The sequence below is a fragment of the Chiloscyllium punctatum genome, chromosome 33 (genome assembly GCF_047496795.1).
Source record: "Chiloscyllium punctatum isolate Juve2018m chromosome 33, sChiPun1.3, whole genome shotgun sequence".
Taxonomy (NCBI): domain Eukaryota; kingdom Metazoa; phylum Chordata; class Chondrichthyes; order Orectolobiformes; family Hemiscylliidae; genus Chiloscyllium; species Chiloscyllium punctatum.
In genome coordinates, this window is record NC_092771.1 from 28,913,844 (window position 1) to 28,932,165 (window position 18,322).

The following is an 18,322-nucleotide window of genomic DNA, read 5'->3' on the forward strand; positions in this document are numbered from 1 at the left end:
TCACTGAGAGAATTATTAAACATTTAAACACAAAGAAAATATATACAAAAACCCAACATAGGTTTCAGAAATTAATATCTCACTTCAGAAATATGGTATAATTATTTGAAGAGGTGAAAGATGTAGTGAATAGCAAAATGCAGTGGATGTGGGTTTGGGGAGTCCAATAGGTGTGGCTTAAACAGACTACATAGAACATAGAATAGTACAACATAGTACAGGCCCTTCAGCCCTCAATGGTGTGCCGACATTTTATCTTACTCTAAGATCAAACTAACCTACACACCCTACACGGTTGCTTAAATGTTCCTAATGTATCTGACTCTACTATGACTGCTGGCAGTGCATTCCACACACCCACCACTCTCTGTGTAAAGAACCTACCTCTGACATCTCCCCAAAACGTTCCTCCAATTACCTTAAAATTATGCCCCCTAATGATAGCCATTTCCATCCTGGGGAAAAAGTCTCTGGCCATCCATTCCATCTATGCCTCACATCTTATATACTTCTATCAATGTTACCTCTCATCCTTCATGGCTCCAATGAGAAAAGCCCTAGCTTGCTCAATATTTTTTCATAAGACTCGCTCTCCAGTTCAAGCAGCATCCTGGTAAATAGTTTTGAGAAGATTTGTAGCTCAGATTGAGGTCATTAATCATTTCTGTAAGCATTCTGTGGCCGTTTCGCTCTGCTATACTTTTAGCTAGCAGGGTGTTAAGAGGAGGTTTGTATTTAAGACATTTAGGTAGTATCTGTTTTCTAAGGCATTCATGCAGGAAGTACAGCTGTTCACGGGTGGCACTCTGTTGGATGGCATTCATTTCCCATTTTCAGGCCATTTTTAGCGCATTGCGCCCACAGATCTTATTTCCAGGCCTCAACCTGAACCATCTTGGTAAATTTCGTCTGCACCCTCTCAAAGCTTCCACATATTTCCTATAATGAGGTGACCAGAACTGAACACAATATTCCAAGTGTGGTCTCACCAGGACTCTATAGAGCTGCACCATAACCTCACGGCTCTAAAGCTCAATCCCCCTCCTATTGAAAGCCATCACACTATACACCTTCTTAACAACCCTTTCATCTTAGGTGGCAACTCTGAGGGATTTACGGATGTGGATCCCAAGCTCCCTCTGTTCCTCCACACTGCCAAGAATCTTACCTTTAACCCTGTAATCTGCATTCAAATTCAACCTTAACACTTTTCCAGGTTGAATTCTATCTGCCACTTCTCAGCCCAGTTCTGCATCCTGTCAATGTCCCGTTGCAATCTACAACTGCCCTCCTCACTATCCACATCTCCACCAACATTCTTGTCATCAGCAAATTTACTAGCCCACTCTTCCACATCCTATCCAAGTCATGTATAAAAATCGTGAAATGCAGAGCTCCCAGAACAGATCCCTGTGGAACACCACTGGTCACTGAGCTCCAGGCTGAATACTTCCCATCTACTACCACTCTGTCTTCTATGGGTCAGCCAATTCTGTATCCAGACAGCTAAATTTCCCTGTATCCCATTGTCTCCTTACTTTCTGAATGAGCCTACCATGGGAACATTATCAAACGCCTTGCTAAAATCCATATACACCACATCTACTGCTCTAACTTCATCAATGTGTCCTGTCATATCAGCAAAGATTTCAATAAGGTTTGTGAGGCATGACCTGCCGCTCACAAAGCATTGATGACTCTCTCTAATCAAGCTACGCTTTTCAAAATAATCATAAATCCTGTCTGTCCGAATTCTCTCTAATAATTTGCCTACCACCGACATAAGACTGACTGGTCTGTAATTGCCAGGGTTATCCCTATTCCCGTTCTTGAACATTTGCCACCGTCCAATGATCTGGTACCTTGCCAGTGGATAGTGAAGACATAAAAAACATTGCCAAAGGCGAAGCAATCTCTAAACTCACTTCCTGTAGAAACCTTGGGTATATCCCATCTGGCCCAGGGGACCTATCTATCTTCATTTAATATTTCAAAATTTCCGCATATCCTCTTTTTTTAACATCAATCTGTCCAACCATATCAGCCTGTTTCACACTGTCCTCATAACCATCAAAGTCCCTCTAAGTAGTGAATACTGAAGCAAAGTATTCATTAAGGACTTCCCCTATCTCCTCCGACTTCAGGCTTCGCTATCCCTGATTGGTCTTACCTTCGCTCTGGCCATCCTCTTGTTCATCATATAAGTATAGAACGCATTGGGGTTTTCTTTAATCTGATCCACCAAGGCTTTTTCATGCCTCCTTCTAGCTCTCTTAAGTCCATTCTTCAGTTTCTTATTGGCTACCTTGTAACGCTCTTGAGCCTTATCTGATCCTTGCTTCCTCAACCTCAAGTAAGCTTCCTTCTTCCTCTTGACTAATGTTCCACATCCCTTGTCATCCAAGGTTCCTTCACCCTACCATCCCTTCCTTGCTTCAGTGGGATAAACCTCTCAGCACTCGCAGCTAGTGCTCTCTAAGCAACCTTCATTTTTCTGTTGTGCAATTCTGAGAATATCTGTTCCCAAATTATGGTCCACAGTTCCTGCCTGATTACATTGCAATTCCACATCCCCCACATTTACTGCAACTTTGTCCTCAATGAAACATTTGACATATTACACGGTAAAATATTTTAAAAGTTATTTGCAGTGCCTTTTTTGACCAGTAGTCATGCAAAATAATTTTAGAGCAATTGGAAACCATTAAGAATATAAAACAGAGCAAGTGACACAAATTAGGATTTAATGCTTTTAAGAAGGGATGAAGTATACAGCTGAAGTTAAAGGCAATTTTTCTGAATTGTTGCAATTGGGATGGTCGACTGCAACTATTCACCAAACACAGCAATGACTTAAATAGAGGACTAAAGAGTACCCACATTCAAAAACAAAATCCAACATAAGAAGCATAGTATATGCTTCCTCTGGTTTTCTCTGGGTGCTCCAGTTTCCTCGCACAATCCAAAGATGTGCAGATCAAGTGAATTGGTCGTGCTAAATTGCCCACAGTGTTAGGTGCATTAGTCAGGGGTAATTATAGGGTAGGGGAATGGGTCTGGGTGAGTTACTCTTTGGAGGGTCATGTAGATCTGCTGGGCCAAATGGCCTGTATCCATAATGTCAGGAATCTAATCTACGAAATAATTTTGAGCACAAAACTGAATGAAAGGTGAAAAACATGAAATTCAGCGTCGGTAAAGCTGATGTGGCACATGATGAAATTATTATGTTCTGAATGGGAGGGAGAATGAGGAGTTGGTTGATGATAAATAATAGGTATTTTTAGGAAATCAGAAATGCAAGACCTTGAAGGCAGCACTTAGCTCACATCATTGTTGAAAATCATTCACTAACTGGTACGATTGTCTGCATAGGACATGGCATATCATTAGTTTTGGATTCTTTTGAGTCCTTGAGTGGCTGATAAGCCTGAATCAAGAGTCACATCTCTGATCAAACATTTGGCAGGTGTTTCCAAGAGGTGGAATTACACTTTGGCATTTCAGTTGATCAAAGATGAGAAGTTTTTATCAATCTTGCAGACACTGCCCATACCACTGGGAAACTTGCTGTTGACAAGGTGAAGACTAGCAGCAATGAAGATGGCATTCCTTTCTCAGATTCCATTTCTGTAGCTCCTCTTGTTGACAAGTGTTCTTGAAGAATAGTGTTCCTTCATAAAGGAAGCTCCTCCAAGTCAGCTTCTTTTGAACAAGAGTCTCCCACATGTTGACATTTATGTTGCATTGTTGAAGGAAACATTCACGGAGTCTTTGAAATCCTTCCTTTGTCTTCTTTCCATTCGAGTGTGTTTCTTAGCTGGGTCAAGAGAATTTTCTTTGGCAGTCAGAAACCAGACATCCTAAGCACATGGTTGACCCAGTGGGGTTGGTTTCAGATGATTTGGCCTTGACAATGGACCCACTGGATCGTCCAATGACACTGATGTTAATATGCCTGTTCTCCCAGCTGATGTAGAAAATCTATCTTAAACTTCCAAAGGATACTAAGGTGGCATCCACACGCAGTCCAAGTTTAGGAGCCAAACAGAAGTGTCCAAAGGATGCTACCTTGGACACAAGGATCTTAATTTCAGTACGGGTGGTACAGTCATTGAAGACTCTCACCCTTAAGAGTCTGAAGGTGAAGCTGACAGTTTGGATGCAGTTTTGGATCTCCGCATTGATTTCAACCTTAGATGAGAAATGGCTATCTAGGTAAGGGAAATGTTCCATCTTTAAGAAGATCTCTTTGTTGATCTTAATGGAGGAATAGATCAGAACTTGCCCTAGGATGGGTTGATAAAGGACTCAAGCCTACCTGAGACTCAGACCAATCCATCAGTGTGCTTCCGCAAAGGCATTAAGTAAAGCATGAAGAGTCTCTAGCAAGAGAACAATGATCATATTATCATCCACATACTTACGTTCCACAAGCTATATCAGTGCCCTTTTTTTTCATCAATCTTGCAAATACTGCCCATCCTATTGGGAAACTTGCTGTTGACAAGATGAAGACTGGCGGCAATGAAGATGGAGAAAAGGGTACGTGGCAATGATGCATCTCTGCTTGACTCCTATCTTGACTTCAAAGGTTTCTGTCACAATGCTATTGGTGAGGACTGTCAACAACATCTTGTCATGGAGGAGGTAGAATATGTTGATATATATCTCCAGACAGCTAGCCTTTGACAAGGTCTTACTTAGCACTTCTCAATTGATTCACTCAAAAGCTATGGTCAGATTGATGAAGGCCATAGATTAGTTGGTGTTGTTCCTGGTATTTATCTTGTAATTGTCAAGCTGTGAAAATCATGTCCATACTTCCATAGTTTGGTCAGAAGCCACACCAGGTTTCTGGGAGGATTTTTTCAGAAACTGAGACAGGGCACTTGGCAAGGATTCAAGGTGACAATCTTCCCACTGATGGAGAGTAGGGAGATTCCTCAGTAATTCCCATAGTCTACTTCACCTCCTTTCTTGAAGATGGTGATAGCATCCCAGATATTGGCAGGAATTTCTTCCTTGTCCCAGATTTTCAGGAACAGTTGATGGAGAAGACAGGTTAGCCCTGCACCTCCAAGTTTGAAAATCTTCACTAGAATCCAATCCATTTAGAGTCAAACAGTCATATAACACAGAAACAGGCCCTTCAGCCTGACTCATCCATGCTGACCAGGTTTCCTAAAGTAAACAAGTTTGGCCCATGTCCCTCTAAAACTTATCCTATCCATGCACTTGTTGAAGTGTCTTTTAGCTGTTGTAATGGTACCTGGCTCTGCCACTTCCTCTGGCAGCTTGTTCCATACAGACAGCATCCTTATGTAAAAAGATGCATCTCAGGTCCCTTTTAAAATCTTTCCCCTCTCCCCTATAACCTATGCCCTCTAATTTTGGACTCCCCGCCCTAGGAAAAAGACCTTGGCTATTCACTTTATCTATGTCCCTCATGATTTTATAATCCTCTATAAGGTCACTCCTCAGCCTTCTATGCTCCAGGATGAAAAGTCCCAGGTAAAACAATGACTGCAGATGCTGGAAACCAGATTCTGGATTAGTGGTGCTGGAAAAGCACAGCAGTTCAGGCAGCATCAGAGAAGCAGTAAAATTGACGTTTCGGGCAAAAGCGAAAAGTCCCAGCCTATCCAGCCTCTCCTTATAACTCAAACCTTCCAATCTCGGCAACAACCTTGTGTATCTTTTTTCCACCCTTTAGCAGGGCACCCAAAATTGCGTGTAGTTCTCCAAATGTGGACTTATCAATGTCTTGCACAACGTAATATGACATCCAACTCCTGCACTCAATGCCCTGACCAATGAAAGCAAAGGTTCCAAATGCCTTCTTCATCATCCAATCTACCTGTGATGCAACTTTCAAGGAAGTATGTACCCACACCCTTAGGTCTCTCTGTTTGACAACACACCTCAGGGCCATATTATTAACAGTGAAAGTCCTGCCTTGGTATGTCTTCCAATTATGCAACACCTCACACTTATCTAAATTAAATTCCATCAGTCATTCCTCAGCACACTGGCCCAGTTGATTAACATCCCGTTGTACTCTTAGGTAACCTTCACTGGCCACCATACCACCCATGTTGGTGTCATCCACAAACTTATTAACCACACCTCCTATTTTCTTATCCAAATCATTTGTATAAATAATGAACAACAATGGGCCCAGCTCCAGTCCTTGCGGCACACTGCTGGTCATAGGCCTCCAGTCAGAACAACCCCTACCGCCCACTCTCTGTCTTCTACCATCAAGCCAATTTTGTATCCAAAGTCTCCCTGAATCCCATGTGATATAACGTTGCTAACAAGTCTACCATGATGAACCTTGTCGAAAGCCTTGCTAAAGTCCATATAAATAGTATCTACTGCACTGTCCTCATTTATCTTCTTGGTCAACTCTTCAAAATGTTCAATCCAATTTGTGAGACATGATTTCCTTCACACAAAACTATGCTGACAATCCCTAATCGGTCCCTGCCTTTCTAAATGTATGTGGATCCTGTCTCGCAGAATCCCCTCCAACAACTTACTTACACTGACATTAGACTCATCACCTGTCATTCCTTGCAGCCGTTCTTAAATAATGACACAATGTTAGCCACCCTCCAGTCTTTTGGCACCTCGCTCTTGACGGTCAATAATACAAATATCTCCACTAGATGCCCTGCATTTTTTTTGCCAGCTGCCTGCAATATCCTGGGATACACTTGATCAGGTCACAGGGATTTGTCTACGTGTATGCGTTTTAAGACCTCCAGTACCACCTCTTCTGTAATGTGGACACTTTTCAAGACATCACCAAGTTCCCTAGCTTCCACATCTTTCTCCATGGTAAATACTAACAAGAAAAATTTGTTTAGGATTTCATTCCTTCCCTGCAGCCCTGCACATAGATGACCCCTTTGATCTTTAGAGGCCCAATTCTCTCCCTCATTACTCTTTTGACCTTAACAAATTCAAGCCTATCCGAACCCTTAACACCATGGTAGTCCCAGTCTGTTTGGAAAGTTAAAATTATTTATGATAACCCTGTTGCTGTTACAGCTATCTGCAATCTCCCTATATATTTGCTCCTTGATTTCATGCTGACTATTGGGGGCCTCTGAGGCTTTTCCATTCTTCATCTTTGATGGGACGTTGGAGGATTCAAACACATTTTAACTGTAGATCGTAAGAGTTCTTTGAGGTGCTCTTGCTGTCATAATTTGGTTTTTTCTCTATCTCTCAAAAGGTTACTCTACACCAGCTTGAGACCAAAGGTATTGGGTTTGTATTTTGCCTTGGTAGCATTGAAGCAGCCAGGTATCATGACTGTTGGTGAGCAGTTGCAACTCCTTAGCTTTCTGAGTCTGCCATTGTTTCTTGATTCTATGACTCAGCCTTTGTTGTTGGAAGAGTTCTCCTCTTTAACTTAATGGTGATGTCATTTTGCAAGGTAAGGAGAACTATCCTCTTCTTATTGATGAGTTCTTGGATGGTGTAGTCATTTGTCAAACCAGTCTTGGTGTTTCCTCATCTTATAGCCAATGGTTTGTTCATTATAATGACATGATGATTTCCTCCACTCCGTTAAAATGAACTTGGAGAATTTGGTGAAGACATTGTTCAAAGTTTGATCATCTGCTTTTTTCTGAATTTTTCTCTTCATTTTCAGCTGTTTCTGGTGGTATATGATGGACATAGGGCAGTGGATGAACCGGTAGTCTGTCCAACAATCACCTACACTAGTCATCCCTTTGGTAATGAGAATTTATTTTTGATCTTGGAATTGAATGATTACGCAATCGAGCATGTGCCAGTGGTTTGATCATGGATGCCACCAAGAAGTCTTGAGCTTAACGTTTTGCGGAATTGCGTGTTGGTGATGACCAGTTGGCATTCCTCACATTTGATGAGCAGGAGAATCACATAGGAGTTGCAATTCCTGACTCCTTCCTTTCCAGTTTCGGGAGTCCTCTACAACCTTAGCATCCAAGGGGGATAGTTTATCTTCCTGAGAGATGCTGGTGAGCATGGTGTCCAGGATGGAGTACAAGCTTTATTTGGATTCATTAAGGGGTGGGGCATAGGCACTCAAAATCATTGCCTTGGTTCTTGGTAAGTTGTTGATGGAGATTTATGATACCAATAGGAAGCTATGAGATTCAGTTGATGAGTTCACTATTAATTCCAATTTCACTTGCCGTGGATTGATCCTCAGGTTTTCTTTTCCAAGAAGTATAACTACCACCTTCTTCTGTCAGCTGCCCTTTGTCTTCTTTTCACGTGATCTGCAGGGCAGCATTATCAATGATGAAGTGGCTGAGTTCACAGGTAACAAGGACAGTACTTCATTCCAGGCGATTGTTTTGTTCATTATCCATGATTTTTCCTTACATCCCATGTTCCAAGATTGAGTTTGACTTTGATTTTCAGGCCACAGGTAGATGCATGGTTTTCTAACCAGGTGGGGTAATGGAATAGACTAGTTTTAGGGCATCATTTCTAGCCCATTCCTCATGTGGGGTAAGAGCTATGGATAGAGTCATACAGCACAGTAACTGGCCCTTCGGTTCAACTCATCCATGCAGACCAAGTTTCTCAAACTAAACTAGTCCCATTTGCCTGTATTTGGCTATATCTCTCTCAACCTTTCCTATTGATGTACCTGACCAAACATCTTTTAAATACTGTAGAAGAGGGTTGCTCAGCTGTGAAGGCAGTTGCCAAAATGCTCTCCAGTTCTTATTCCAAGAGTGAAACGACTGAATCAAACTTCACCATTTACACATCAGTTCAAACTTGGAAACTTCCAGATCTCACAACTGTGTTCATGTCACTACCCGCCTAATCCTGCAGAGTTTGTGTTGTGTGCATGGAGGCTTTGAAGTCGTCCACATAGACGTCATGTGTGAGACATCTTTTTCCACTCCATGGATTTCTGCCTTGCTGTGGAGAGGCTCGAGTGTTCCATTAATCCTGAGAGCAATGCTATCAGGAAATCTCAGTTCCTGGCATGGCCAGCCATGATAGCAAGGTTAAACGGGAAGAATGAGACAAAGCTCAATGAAAATCAAGTGCTCATTACTGATTCAGGCAGATGACATTCATGTGATAATCACAATTCTGACAGCAGATGAAGGCTTGCAGCATACCCAGTCATCAAGGTTTCTTTGCCATTGGAACTGTATCTACCTTGTGTCCAGGTCCATGAGTTCATTGATGTGCAACAACACTCTCATATTATATTTTTAAAAAGCCATATAAAAACTTAATGGAATACTGAGTTTAATGTCGAGTGAAATATAAATGTTGAGATTTACTGGTAAATCAAGACTAAGTAGAAATAAATTATGATGAGTAATTCAAAGCTCAATTATAGGAGGACATAAATTGACGATTACATACATGATACTTTAGACAGAAGAGGAGAAACCTTTTTTTTATGAGTAGCCATAAGGCTGTAAAATTCACTGTTGGAGCTTGTGACTAAAAGAGAGACTATGCCAATATTAATAAATTAGATGAGTGATGTGAAGAAAAGGTGAGGAAAGGGATGTGGCAACAGGGTGGGCTTATCAGGGTAAACACAACACTGACTAAATAGACCAAATGTTCTGCTTCATAGTTTCTATAGAAATTTAGGATGCAGCAAACTTATTTTAATAAGAAATATAAACTATGTGAGAATTTAACAGTAAATTCACAGCTGCAGTAGAGATGATTCATAGCTGTGGCAAAGACAGATTTACTAATTTCAAAATACTGCCTCATTTCCAGTGGAGCACTGACATGACAAGGTGTGTGGAAACAACCATAAAAACAAATGTTATCAACTATATTTACATTCTAGGATACAACTTATTTAATGAGTACATCTTTGTTACAATTTTTAATTTTCACAAATTCTAAAAACGATGAAGATAGAATTATTTATTGAGTGATTTGTTTTTGTTGTTAAGTATATATAAAATTCCAGAATCCCATGCAAGGACTGCACAAAACACCACATAGGACAAACAGGAAGACAGCTAACAATCCGCATCCATGAACACCAATTAGCCACGAAACGACACAACCAGCTATCCTTAGTAGCCACACACGCAGATGACAAGCAACATGAATTTGACTGGGACAACACTACTATTATAGGACAAGCCAAACAGAGAACAGCCAGGGAGTTCCTAGAGGCATGGCACTCATCCACAGAGTCAATCAATAAGCACATCGACCTGGATCCAATATACCGACCACTGCAGCGGACAGCCGGAATTGACAACCGGAAGCGGCAGATTCAAACCACTATAAATGCCGGAGGAAACATCACAGAAGCGCTTCACAGGAGGTTCCCAAGCACTGAGGATGTCACCTAGACAGGGGACGAAACGTCTGCAACACAAATTCCCAGTCGGCGAACAGCACCACAACAATTCCAGAATGCAAATGTCTACAGTCAATTAAATCAAAATCAATGATTTTTAAAATATTTGTTGTGCACTGATCTATAATATGCTTTTGTCTTACCTTCACATTTTTGAGTCACTTCACTAAATCTATGTCCAGCTGGGCACTTGCATTCAAAGGAGCCTACAGTATTTATACAATTTCCTCCACTACAGCTTCCCGGAATAGCTTGGCATTCATCGACATCTATCAAAGTAAATGAAAATATTTTATTAATTCAATCTTTTATTTTCAAAAATTGCACAACCCTTAGTAATATTCAACAACAAACGTTTACAATTATCTTTCTATTTACTGTATCCATTTTGTAAATTTTATTTTAAGGAGTCAAATCTGTAATGATGGATCTCATGGATCTGCACAGTGCAAGAAATCATTTTCACATTCCTATTCACCAATGTACTTAGGGACAATTAGACTACTCAGATTCCTGCTGACATCATTTATTAAATTATTTTGGAAATCAAAGTAGAACACAAGTTTCACTTGAGCTTTTTCTCTGATTTGATGTTAAGCATATAAAAGAGTTCAAGAAGACAATCCTTTTAATTTATCAATAATGTGCCACTTCCAAAAACTTATGTCAGTAACAGAAAAGAGGCAAATGGAATCCATAAATGTAACCAACATTAAGCAACAGTGAATTTCACCAACAAGATTGCACTGATTTTAAATTTCAAGTACTTTTTAAATTTTACCACCTATAAATTAAAATCATCAATTTTAACAGTTCGGTGAACAAATATAATCACATATATTGTACTTTTCAAGTCAAAAGTGCATATTGCAATTTATCTTAATTTGAAGTGGAGTAAATACACTCGGCACTTTTAACAAACTCAAGATTGTCACTCCATCAGCCTGAAGAACCATCAGACTGTTTTAACAGCTGATCTGTTTGTACTTCGAGTGTCTTGATTTAGACAATTTGAACCCTGGAATTCATTGGAGACACACATTCTGAAAGAAACATCAGTTGTGATGTTCAGACAGGATTCAAGCTATGAAAACAGGCTCAAATGAATTTTGTTCTTGCTCTATCACTAACCGTCAGAAAAATAAGTTCCTTCTAAAAATGGTTAATTGCATGGAATGTTACTGAAACAAATTCAGCTGCAAGTGTTATATGAAGCCTCTAATTTTCAGGTTGCTATCAGTTTCTAGCATCTTGGGTAAATTACCAGCCAAGATACAGTGAAAATATATATCAGAGAGATTGGGCAAGAGAAGGTAAAACTGCTGCTTCACTGCGCCAGGAACCTGGTTTCAACCCACCCTCCGGCGACTGACATGTGGAGTTTGCACATTCTTCCATGTCTGCGTGGGTTTCCTCTATGTGCTCCGGTTTCTTCCCACAGTCCAAAGTTGTGTGGGTTAGATGGACTGGCCATGCTAAATTGCCCATAGTATGCAGGAATGTGTAGGCCAGGTGGATTAGCCGTAGGACATGCAGGGTTTCAGGGATGGGGATGTCTGGGTGGGATATCTTCGGAAGGTCAGTGTCAACTTGATGGGCCGAATTGCCTATTTCCACTCTGTGGGGATTTTACAATTGTAGAAGGCTCTGACAATAAGTGCTACTTCTATGAGCCTCCACAAGAAACGCCATGTTAGAAGTTTAATGATCTGACACAGGTTAGATGTGGTAATCAGAATTTAATAGACCGTCCAAGAACTCCCATTGTTTGACACTAGTTTATTCCTGATGGTGAAGGGTTTATGTCTGAAACTTCGATTCTCCTGTTCCTTGGATGTTGCCTGACCTGCTGTGCTTTTCCAGCACCACACCTTTTGACTCTGATCTCCAGTATCTGCAGACCTCACTTTCTACTAGTTTATCTATCCTCATTATGTTGAAGATTTTCCAAAATTTTAACATTGATATCCTGGAGATTCTACAGGATGGTTTACACTGCCATCCTTTATCACCAAGCATTCTTCAATCGACAGTTTTACATGAAATGTCACACAGAAAGTTTCACATGATGCACACATCTGCAAACATATTGCCATGATATTAGGTTCCATCACACTGCAACTGGAAAACATCACCTACATTTTTCTTTACAAGAGTAAAAGGAAGGAGGAAGCCTGACAATAGATTACCCAACCAACATTCACCCAATATGACAAACACATGGCAGCAGTTGGGAAAGCAGTCAGGAGGAAAGAAAGTGTGAACAAAAGTGTGAAAGAAATGAAAGCTTTGTTATCACATTCTACTACTCTTCCTCCTTAAGCCATATGAACACAGAAAACCTATGGGCACACTTGATTGATATTTTCTTTTAGCTACTTAGTCAAGTGACAAACTCAGCTACTCAAACATTTTTAAATCTCTTCCACTGTTCACAACAATTAATGAGCCATCAATTCCTTGGAGATACTAACAAAAAGATAACCACAAAAGCATCGCATACAGCATGGTGACCAGGAAATGCAGGGGTTATAAGTTATTATCACACTGCTTCTTCTGAAATAGGAGATTTACTGAGGAGCTATGGGGCAAAAATCATGAGATTATTCACTTTAATAAAGTGCAAATATTCTACATATATTAGATATATATGCATGCAATATATATGGTCTTCCAGAATAAGCAAATAACAGGGGAACTGGTAGCATCAACCACACCATGACAGAAACATTGCAGCACTGTAGGTTAACCTGAAATGTGATAGCTTTACTCAGATTTGCAGTTAACAACCTACTTAGAATCATAGAGTAATATAGCATGGAAACAGGATATTTGGTCCAAACAGGTCCATGGTGTCCACTCATGCCCACATTTGGTCCATATCCCTCTAAACCCATCCCATCCATGTACCTATCAAAATGTTTTTTTAAATGTTGCTATTGTACCTGCCTCAACCACATTTTCCTCACCTTTTACCCTACCAATCTCCACGTAAACCGCATCATCTGCCGACATTGCCGACATTTCCGCCACCTACAAACCACCCCACCCCTATCCACTTTCCGCAAAGACCGTTCCCCTCTGAGACTACCTGGTCAGGTCCATGCTCCCCAACAACCCACCCTCCCCTCCTAGCACCATCCCTGCCACGGCAGGAATTGCAAAACCTGCACCCACACCTCCCCCCTCACCTCTATCCAAGGCCCCAAAGGAGCTTTCCACATCCACCAAAGTTTCACCTGCACACCCACAAATGTCATTTATTGTATCCGTTGCTCCCAATGCGGTCTCCTTTACATTTGGGAGACTGGATACCTTCTCGCACATCTCCGAGACACCTGCACAAATCAACCCCACCATCCCGTGGCCAAACATTTCAACTCCCCCTCCCACTCTGCCGAGAATATGCAGGTCCTGGGCCTCCTCCACCGCCACTCCCGCACTGCCCAACGCCTGGAACAATTCAACCCCAGGGCATCAATGTGGACTTCACCAGTTTCCTCATTTCCCTCCCCCCCCACCTCATCCCAGTTCCAACCTGCCAGCTCAGCACCATTCTCATGAAGTGTCCTACCTGCCAATCTTCCTTCCCACCTATCCGCTCCACCCTCCTCTCCAACCTATCACCTTCAATTCCACCTCCATCCACCTACTGTACTCTTAGCTATCTTCTCCCCAGCCCCATCCCCCTCCCATTTACCTCTCCACCCTGGAGACCCCCTGCCTCATTCCTGGTGAAGGGCTTTTGCCCGAAACGTTGATTTTCCTGCTCCTCGGATGCTGCCTGACCTGCTGTGCTTTTTCAGCACCACGCTAATCTTGACTCTGATCTCCAGCATCTGCAGTCCTCACTTTTGCCATGTTTTCTAGCAACCCATTCCATATACACACCACTCTCTGCATGAAAAAGTTGCACCACATTCCCTCCTTAAACCTATGCCCTCTAGTTTTGAATTCCCATTCCTGGGAAAAAAAGGCTATATGCATTCATCCTGTCTATGCCCCTCATGGTTTTGTACACCTCAATAAGGTCACTTCTCACTCTCTTATGTTCCGAGGAATAAAGTCCTATCCTGGCAACCTCTCCCTACTAGTCCTGGCAACATTGTCATAAATTTTCTTTGCACTCTTTCCAGCTTAACTATGTCTTTCCTATAACAGGGTGACCAAAGCTGTACACAATACTTCAAGTGCGGCCTCACCAACGAATTATATAACTGTTAAATAATGTCTCAACTCCTATGCTCAATGCTTCGAACAATGAATGGCAGCATGCTAAATGCCTTCTTCCCCACCCTTTCTACCTGTGGTGCCACTTACAAAGAACGATGCACTTGTACACCTAGGTCCCTGTTTCACAACACTCCTCAGGATCTTACCATTTACTGTATAAGTCCTACCTTGGTTTGACTATCTAGAGTGCAAAACCTCACACTTATCTGTATGGAATTGCATTTGGTAATCCTCAACCCTCTTCCCCATCTGATCAAGATCCCTTTGTAATTTTTAATAACTTACCTCGCTATCAATGATGCCTCCTAATTTTGCTAAAAATCACATAAGACCAGGCTGTAGTCCAACAAGTTTATTTAAAACTCTAGTTTTCAAAGGACTGCTTCTTCATCAAGTGGTTGTGAAGCAGGAACATAAGACACAGAATTCAGAGCAAAAGATTACAGTGATACAATGAACAAACCTAGATTGTTAAATCTTTCATCTTTTAGAATGGATTTGCTGGTTTTGGTTTACATGCATTTTCCCTTGTAATTGCAATTCCTTGACTGATTAAAACCTATCTCAGCCTTGAATATACTATATATAATTGATTAATGTCTTGCCATTTTACATGCTCTTATTATTTATTTATTTTTTCCAGCATCTCCTGGTTATATTTTTTTCTTTACCTCCACACTACTGTCTAATGGCAGTGGTGCTTATATTTTCCCCAGCACCCATATTGTGTGCGTGTGCAGGTGTGAGACACAGTGAAAGACAACAAGTGTACAAATCTTTCTTCAATTTCAACCACCAGGAAGAAAGGAAGCACCTGGGTGGACAGTGACAAGCAATGCCCTTCTCATCAAAGGGCAATGCTACATTATCAAAAAGGTGAAGGGAAGGGTAGGATTAAATCAAAATAGAGTTGAAGGGGGAAATAAAACACACCACTCCTTGCTGTGCCCACCTCCCCCGAAAAACTCGAGGGAGTTGGGAGATACCGCATGCTCCTTCTCCAGGGACACCCGAGCTCGGACATAGCTGTGGAAGATCAGCCATAACGACCGCATACACGACCCGTTGCCTGGACCTGTTTATAGCCAGTTTGGCCAGGCGCAGGAGCAAACCCACGAGGACGTCTTCTGACCTACCCTCCCATCTGTGCCCGGGGAGCGTGGGACTGAAGTGCAACCAGAGCCAGAGAAGAAGGTTTTTAAGAAAATCAAAAAGAGATGGCAAATGCCCACAGCCAAAATATACATGGTACATGGACTCCGCAGCACCACAGAAGAAACAGTTGGGCTGGGAGCCCATGAACCACCACAACCTGTGGTTGCAGGGGACTGCTGCAAGTAGCACCCTCCACCCCAGATCACTAAGCAAAAGCGGGAGGACGACTCCTGCATAGAGAGCCCTCCACTGGAGATCCCCACTGCCAGGTGGCAAATGGGCACACCAAGGCATGTCCAGGCGGTAGATGAGGGAAAAGAGGTGGATGATGTGCAGGGATGATGTGCAGTCTATACAGGGCTATTACCTGATTTATTCTCTGTTCTATTGTGTAGCTACTGGCAGTGGTCCAGTCGACTACTCCCATCAGTGTCCTCTTCTCCTGTTACTTCTTACATCCAACTATATAGATTCTGCATCTTCTGATCCAATATCATGATTTATATATTGTGGAATGGCCTATTGGCAAACACCATTTGTGTTCAAGAGTGATTGGTCTCTTTCTGTTGATTCTTCTTTACTCTTTCAAAAGGAGAGATAGCAAGATATTTCCTCCGACAGTACTTCTATAGAATTGATGAGGCATGCAAGTTGAAACCCCATTTCAAAGCCAAAGCTTTTAAAGAAATAGCAAGGAAAGGAACAAAAAAAAATAGAAATATCTGGTCAATTCTTTCTAATTGCCCAATGTGATGTGATGTGATGTAATGTGAATCAACATCCAAAGATGTACAGTTTAGGTGAATTGGTCATGGTAAATTGCCCATAGTGTTTAGGTATGTGCAGCTTAGGGGCATTAGGGGAAATGTTGAGTAATAGCGTAGGGGAATGGGTCTGGGTGAGATACTCTTCAGAGGGTCAGTGTGGACTTGTTGGGCTAAGTGGCTTAATTCCACACTGTAGGGATTCTATATGCTTCTATATAACTACAAGCAGTTGGCATCATAGGACACCTGTTTTATATTGGATATAAATTAATGCAGCAACATTGAAAAATAAGATATATATATTCCAATGCAATTATATCCTTATTTCTTTGAAAGAATAAGGGCATAGTGGTCAGGTTACTAGCCTAGTAATCCAGAGGTCCAGTGATTCAAATCCCAACACAGTAACTGACGTCATTTAAATTAGGTTATCGAATCATAGAGTCCTGCAGCATGGAGACAGGCTCTTTGGCACAAGTTGACCAAAACATCCATCCACACTAACTCCATTTCCCTGCACTTGGCCCATATCCTTCTAAACCTTTCCTATCCATGTATTTGCCCATAATGCCTGTAAATGTTGTTAACGTACCTGCCTCAACCACTTCCGCTGGCAGCTCATTCCATGTGTGTACCACCTTCTGCGTAAAAACGTTGCCCCTCAGGTTCCTGTTTATTCTTTCCTCTCTAACCTTAAACCGATACCCTGTCGTCCTTGATTACCCAACCCTAGGAAAACACCTGTATTAAATCTATACAAAGTTAGCCTCAGTTAACTCTCAAAAATCCATCTGCTACACTACTGCCCTATAGGGTGGGAAATCCCAATGACTCCAGACCCAAAGCAATGCAGCCATCTCATGAAAGAACAAAGAAAATGGTGGCACAGTGGTTAGCACTGCTGCCTCACAGCACCAGAGACTCGGGTTCAATTCCCGCCTCAGGCAACTGTCTGTGTTGAGTTTGCAGATTCTCTCCGTGTCTGCGTGGGTTTCCTCCGGGTGCTCCGGTTTCCTCCCACAGTCCAAAAATGTGCAGGTTAGGTGAATTGGCCATGCTAAATTGCCCATAGTGTTAGGTCAAGGGGTGATGAAGGGGAATGGGTCTGGGTGGGTTGCTCTTCGGAGGGTCGGTGTGGACTTGTTGGGCCAAAGGGCCTGTTTCCATGCTGCAAGTAATCTAATCTAAATAAATAAATAAATGCATTCATTTTCAGATGGTGGCGAGAAGTAGAGCTGAACTTGGACAAAAACATGGAAGAAATAGATCTCTCCTCAATATTATATTCTATCAAGCAGATTAATCCTAAATTTTAGAAGCAGAACCAGGGCATTTATTCTTGAGTGGATGTGTGGACAAGTGAGTTTTTGGATGAGATTTACATCCTTTGCTTAATGACAAATAAGTGCTCAAAAATTTATGAATTTGATACTCGTGCTTCAGATTATGTGATGATATGAATTTTTAACCTCATTATTAATTTTAAGACGGTTTAGTAGTCAAATTCGATTCTCACTGAGTGAATACTTTCCTTCATATTAATTGCAGGAATTTACTCAATAGTTTTGAATATAAACATTTGTAGTTTAACTGTTCTGTGTAGCATCTAAAGAAGCACAAATCCGAATCCCTATGATATGTCTGGCATCTGGTAATTTTAAAAAATTATAATAAATATATTATCTTAAAATCAATTCCTGAATACAAGCAAGTATACAATTTTCCAAATTCAAATGTGTGATACTAGTAAGTACACCAGTCTAGGAAAGCTTCCATTTTAATCTTTCCATAT

General features: G+C 41.4%; 1 protein-coding gene across 1 annotated transcript in view; it reads right to left on the reverse strand.

Moving 5' to 3' along the window:
• LOC140458518 (fibrillin-1-like) overlaps positions 1 to 18,322 on the reverse strand; it is a 574,711-nt gene that overhangs the window by 434,458 nt on the left and 121,931 nt on the right. Inside the window, exon 7 of the mRNA XM_072553247.1 lies at positions 10,519 to 10,644. Within this exon, the coding sequence (XP_072409348.1) occupies positions 10,519 to 10,644 (126 nt within the window). The remainder of the gene's footprint in view (positions 1 to 10,518; positions 10,645 to 18,322) is intronic.